The 5,835-nt window shown below is 51.4% G+C and overlaps 1 protein-coding gene across 1 annotated transcript; it reads right to left on the bottom strand.

The window, feature by feature from the left end:
• Nucleotides 1-377: 377 nt before the first annotated feature.
• On the bottom strand, nucleotides 378-2,684 carry LOC136552203 (thaumatin-like protein 1). Its single transcript, XM_066543739.1, has 3 exons — nucleotides 2,356-2,684; nucleotides 1,549-2,239; nucleotides 378-1,099 (listed from the first exon to the last, which is right to left on the bottom strand). Exons 1-3 carry the CDS (start codon nucleotides 2,429-2,431, stop codon nucleotides 922-924), a joined length of 945 nt encoding a protein of 314 aa, XP_066399836.1. The 5' UTR covers nucleotides 2,432-2,684; the 3' UTR covers nucleotides 378-921.
• Nucleotides 2,685-5,835: the final 3,151 nt, after the last annotated feature.

Below are 5,835 nucleotides of genomic sequence, written 5' to 3'. Positions count from 1 at the left end.
TTTTCTTTTCTGCTGACTCCCCATATATATCTAATGAATTGTGGTGATCACCCTAATAACATTATCGATCAAGTCTCACTCCTTTTTAAAGAGATTCTGTGTTTGAAAACATGAAAATGCTGGCTGTCACTGATACGGTGATACCTCACTCTTGGTATTGGAAGTAAAGCATAAGAAGTGAGCCAAACAAATGCCAAGGAATGTCCAAAGGAGTTGCCCTCGTTCATATATCTCAAAACTTTCAGGAAGGTCATCATGACGATAGAACGTGCTGAATATTTACTACTATAGCTCTTTACTTAGCATACTGCGTGTGACAAGAAATATTAAAAAACAGAAGTAAAGAAACAATGTATACACAAAAAGGAACTGGAGTGACATGTTTTGCTGAGACTGATTGAGAGGAAAATAAATGAATGCAGACCGTGCTTGTTGACCGACGCTAGCACACTAGCACTAGATAGGGATGTAAGTGGACCAGCTCACGGACCCGGCCGCATATTATATAGGGTTAAATTTATGGGTTGTTCATGGCAACACACAAAATTAAATCTATATGCGGAATTTCATGGGCTAGCCGCTTGCATCTCTAGCGCTAGAAGCATAGGGTCTATTCGCTTGAACTTATCAGCCGGGTTATCAGCTAGAATCTATAGTATTTTTCTCTCACAACAAAACAACTTCAGTCAACTTATCAGTTAGCTTTAATACTAGCCGAACAGTCCCGCTAGCTTTAATAACGGCCACCTTGCCAACAAACAACCTCTCTAACCACAAGGCATGCAAAAGGCCACCTTGCCTATGCTTCGCCGTCCTCATCCTAGCTGCTCCAATAATCAATCGTGTTTTTAAATCCGAAAGCAACAACTCCGGCCGCTCCTGCTGCCGATCAAAGAGCCGCCGTCTTGCCACGCAATCCGGTCATACAACAAGCAAGACAATGACTGCGGCCGCTGCTAATGCGGCCTGGAGGAGCAACGACGCCGCCGCTGTCGACGTCGCGGCGTCCATCTCGCCGGTGGCCAGGCTGGCCAGCCACGAGTCGCCCTCGAGCTGCACGTCCTCGGGCGTCGGCAAGGGATCCTTGGTCGCCTTCTGACTGCACAGCACAGAAATGTCGGGCCACAACATGGCTCTGATCAGAACGATTCAGTTCAATCATGTCTACTAGAGTAGCATTCTCATAAACAAAAAACAGATCAGTCAGCAGTGACTGAGATTCCAAGCTTTTTTTTTTCTTTTGCCAAAAATGTATTTTTCTAAGCAATCCGGGAGATGCTCGTATCATATTCTCCGGCCATTATGTCCGTCAGTGTCAGTGTCACACTGTGTCAGCTACTATGAGCTTGTGCCACGCACGCCATATATATCCCCATTGCAAAACAAAACTCCCCTCAAAAGTCAAAACTGTTGTTGCGTCAAGTATTTGAATTTCCAGCTGGAACTTGGCTGCTGGCATTTGGCTGGAAAGGTTTCGTTGTGCAGCGAAACTGAAACCAAAACCAAAACCAAAAGGATTGGAGTCGGTGCACACGCAAAGAAGGGTACCTGTTGGGCGTGCCGGAGCGAGGCGGGCAGAAGGTGATGGAGTAGTCGGTGCCGGTGCAGGTGAAGGTGGAGGTGGCGTCGTCGTAGGCGTAGCTGTAGGAGCGCGGGCACGCCGCCTTGAACATCTGCGAGTACACCGAGGGGCGGCACGTGTCCGGGTTGCCGAACTGCCCGCTGCAGCAGTACTCGGGCGTGCCGAACGCCTCGCACGCGCTGCGGCAGGCCTGCGCCTGCTCGCCGCCGGCGCGCAGCTCCGCGGGGCACCGCTCGTTGAGGTCCACCAGGCAGCCCGTGACGGGGCAGCCCGGCGCCGCCGCCTCCACCACCATGGGCAGGTTGTAGCCGTCCACCAGGCTCACGTCGTAGTAGTCCTTGCTGCCGCCGCCGCCCAGCGTGAACTCCGCCAGCGTCGTCGGCGGGGCCGCGCCCCTGCCGCGGCACTCCACCTCGCCCGACCCGCAGTCCCCCGTGGCGCACGCGCCCTTGCCCGACGCGGCGTCGAACGCGCACCCCGTGCGCGCCCAGAACCGGCCCGACCACCCCGACGGCGCCGTCAGCGACCGCGTCTCGCCGGGCCCCAGCTCGAACCCCGTCGTCTGGAGCGGCGAGCTCCCGGAGTTGGCCAGCACCCCCGGCCACACCGTGCCGCCGCACCGGTTGGTGAACGTGAACGTCGTCCCGCCCACCGCCCCTGCATATGCAATTATGCATGCATGCGCAAACCATGCGTCCGATAAACCATCGATCGATACGATACGACTCAAAACTCAACAAGAAAGATCAATCCACCATTGTCAACTACAGTACCTTGAAAGAATGATAGAATCACGAATGACAGACTAATAATAGCTGAAGCCGCCGAACTCATCGTCAAAGAAGCCATCGCCGAACTCGAACCCAATTTGCACCAACAATAGATGTATTAATTGTATGTATGTGTCAAAAACCAGGAATATGAGGCTGACCAATTATGGCAAGGGTGACCGAGAAGTTCTTGAAATGGCAGTTGCAGCTAACTATATGGGGTAAGCAGCGGTGGTTAGGGAGGCGAAGCTGGAGGAAGAAGGAAGTGGGCCACTACCACCAGCACGAGGTCGTGCAGAGTGGAATCGGCCCTAGTGGTAGGGCAGGGTTGGTTAGCTCGTGCACTTGTGTAGGCTCACCCCCATCGCACACCTAGGCATTTATAGATCACGATGACGTCATCGGCCCACGGCACTACGAGCTCCTTTTGACGGTCCTCATGGGCGAGCAATATAATAATATGATGCACGCATCGGAGGCCTCGCAGGCCGTTTTTTTAAGCTAACGATTTTGTTTTATTTTATTTTTTTATAATTTTTTTTCAAAAAATTATTTTTTATAGGGGGTAGGGGGGTGTGGGGGGGGGGGGGGGGGGGGGGGGGGGGGACTGATGACTTGTTAGGAGTGTCATGCCTGTAACGTGGTAGATAGGAGAACCATACAAACGAAGCAGCATAGCAGACGAGAAGACGAATCGTACTTCAGCAGGCAGAAGACGATCCCACGATGGTTCGTTTCCGTGGGGGGCACTCACACACAGATTCGTCTGGACGTCCCCAACGAGCCTTCGTTTTCTCAGCGCAATACTGACGAGCGACGAGTCCTCCTCCGTCCGTCCGTCCGTCCGTCTGTCGTCGGTGGACAGGCGCGTGCGTGAATGCTCGTGTTCGGCGCGGTGACCTCACCCCGCGGGCCTCGTCTGGCGTCTGCTGTTCCGTCGTGGCGCTCGCGGCTCACCTGCTTTCGCCCTGCCGTTGCCTTGTCGGCTTGTCGCGCGGGAGCAACGCCCATCCCATGGCGAATTCGGCCCGGCACGCCCCATTTGCGAAGTGCGCCAGTGACGCCAAAGCCTCCGTCTGAGCAGGCGCCTTGTTCCGGCTTTGCTCAGGAGCCTGATCTCTGAACTTCCGATCGGCGTCAGAGCACCAGTTCTGCACGACTGCCTGCTGTGGATGAGTATACGTGGTTTGGGTGGAGTGTCGGCTGCAGGAGGGCATGGTAGCACCAGCGAGCGAGCATCGTTTTCGGGACGTACACGTACGAACATGTGACAGAGAGCACCCGTGGCGACGTGGCGTACGTCGTGGTCGTGCAACGTTGGATCGGTGCTGGATGCTGCGTGCTTTTCTGGAACAGCAGTCTCCAAGATTCGTTGAACGTCGTTCGTGCGTCCCGGCCGCCGGACTACTGGTTTCCAGAGCAGCAGTAACGCTAGCTGCGCGATTGCTCCAGCGACAGCTACGCCCGGGAGCTAGCTCTTTCCACCGTACCGCGTGTTGTTTTCTTGCTGCTGCTGTTTCCACCGTGTGTGGCAGCTCAGTAACATGAAAAGCTCGTTCGTTCCAGATATTTCAGCAGGGTACGTACCTTTTCGCGTGAGAAGGATGTGTTCCCACCTTCACCTTGCGCGCGCGCACACACAGGATGGTTGCGACTCGCGACCGACTTCAGTTCACAGATTTCTACGGTTTACAATTACAAATGTACAATCCTGAGGCCCAGTTTGGAATGCCAGAAATCATCTTCCTTTTTCGACTGCTGCTTCTCGATGCCCAGTTTGGAATTCAGACGTCACTCTAGCATTTACTCATCAATAAGTCAAGCTGGAATCTAGGCTTTACGGAAATTTCAAGTTATGCTTTGGATGCTGGCCTAAATCCCTTTTCTTTTCAAAGATCATTGGCATAAATCCCTAATAGTGGTGAACCAATTGCCTGCCTGCCTGCCGAAAAGCGCAAGAATACCATTCAGGCATGGCCAAGAATGCTAAGCTGAACATTGTTCATTTTCTCAGTTTCGTAAGAACATTTCCGTGTCCAGCAGCCAGCAGATGACACAAGTAAGAATTGACTTGCCTGCTGTGCTTAGTGAATCCTCGTTTTGTCTGTCTTTTTTAACCCCTGGCCCTGGGCCTCCGGTGTACACTACAGCATTTCCTTTGTCTTCAGGTGGAAGCAAAAGGAAGCACACGGGCACACCAACCTCGGCACACAATTTGCTGCCGTGTAAAGCGCCCAAGATGATCTACATATCGGATAAGAGATTAGGCACTAATACTATCTCCGTGGACCTTTTTTCCGGCTTCGTCTCTCTTCTGTCACACAAAAGGGAGAACGAAAAATCGAAAAGGAAAAGAGGAAATGGGGGAAAGGAGACATCTCGTGTGTCAGTCTCCACTGTTCTCGAACTGCATTGGCATTGCTAAAGTCCAGTCAGGCGTCCACCATGGCAAATTGGCAAGAAGCAGGTCCCAACTTTGCATACCCCAATCTTCTATCTTCTCTGCATATGGCTCGTTTTATGTCCCCTCAGAACCTGTCACTACGGACTAAGCACTGGGAAATCCTTTGCTTGTCGAGGAGGAGAAGTCAGAAATGCGGCAGATTCGTTTGACCTGCAAATAGTTGCCCATGCTGCTGCTAACGATGCTGCATGTAGCTAGACAGATATGCTCCTCCTGTGTTCTTGGGCGCATTGCATGGGGAAAGTATCAACGGATCAGATCACGTCAAAAAGAGGGCGCTGAAAAGAGGATCACTGCTATCTTATCGCCAGCACAGGTTCTTGCCCTACCACCGTTTCACCTGTGCCTTTAAGCTTTTAACGTATCTCACCTCTCAAGTCAATGCCCCGGCGCTGCTGATGTGGAGTCCACGCGATCTTCACATGACTGCGGCAACGGCAAGGCAAATACGCTTCTTCGAGCAGAGCACCAGGTAATTTTTGGTATAAAGAACAGCAGAAAGCGCGATTGGCCATTCAATTTCTAGATGAATTATTACAGGCTTTTGCGCGTCATCTGGTAGAGTAGAATGCAGCTTCTGGTGAGATGATGACAGTATACGATCGAGACGACGACGATCGATGCGTCATATATCGATGCCATGTCATCAAGCAAAGCGATAAACCAAGTCAAGTTGTGTACTAATTAAACAAATCAAAGTGTGGGTGTGCATCCTTGGAAAAAAAAAGAAAAAGAAAGACAACGACGATGACAACCTAGTCTTTCAAGTAAGTTAGGGACTTAGGGTAGTCTAGAGTTAAACTCATCAAGAGCTCCAAGTCATGGTTCAGACACTTCAATAGCTGCTTTTCAAGCACTCCTATTCAAAATAAATCTATAAGTATATTCCAAGCTTTCAAATATCTTTTTATTGTCTCCCCCACATATCAATTTCGGTCTTCCTTTACCTCTCCTTATATTATTAGTTTGGCTTAGGACTCCACAATGCACTGGTGCCTCTGGAGATCTCCTTTGGACAT

Source organism: Miscanthus floridulus, chromosome 4, assembly GCF_019320115.1.
Source record: "Miscanthus floridulus cultivar M001 chromosome 4, ASM1932011v1, whole genome shotgun sequence".
NCBI lineage: Eukaryota > Viridiplantae > Streptophyta > Magnoliopsida > Poales > Poaceae > Miscanthus > Miscanthus floridulus.
The sequence above is the reverse complement of the archived record's forward strand: the minus strand, read 5'-3'. Positions and strand labels throughout refer to the sequence as shown.

What these genes read in the sequence shown, in the direction of transcription:
- LOC136552203 (XM_066543739.1), bottom strand. Translation starts at nt 2,431, where the DNA reads ATGGCTTCTTTGACGATGAGTTCGGCGGCTTCAGCTATTATTAGTCTG. An exon ending in GATTCTATCATTCTTTCAAG is followed by an intron (nt 2,240 to 2,355) that starts GTACTGTAGTTG and finishes TTGCATATGCAG; the next exon opens with GGGCGGTGGGCGGGACGACG. An exon ending in CGCTCCGGCACGCCCAACAG is followed by an intron (nt 1,100 to 1,548) that starts GTACCCTTCTTT and finishes TGTGCTGTGCAG; the next exon opens with TCAGAAGGCGACCAAGGATC.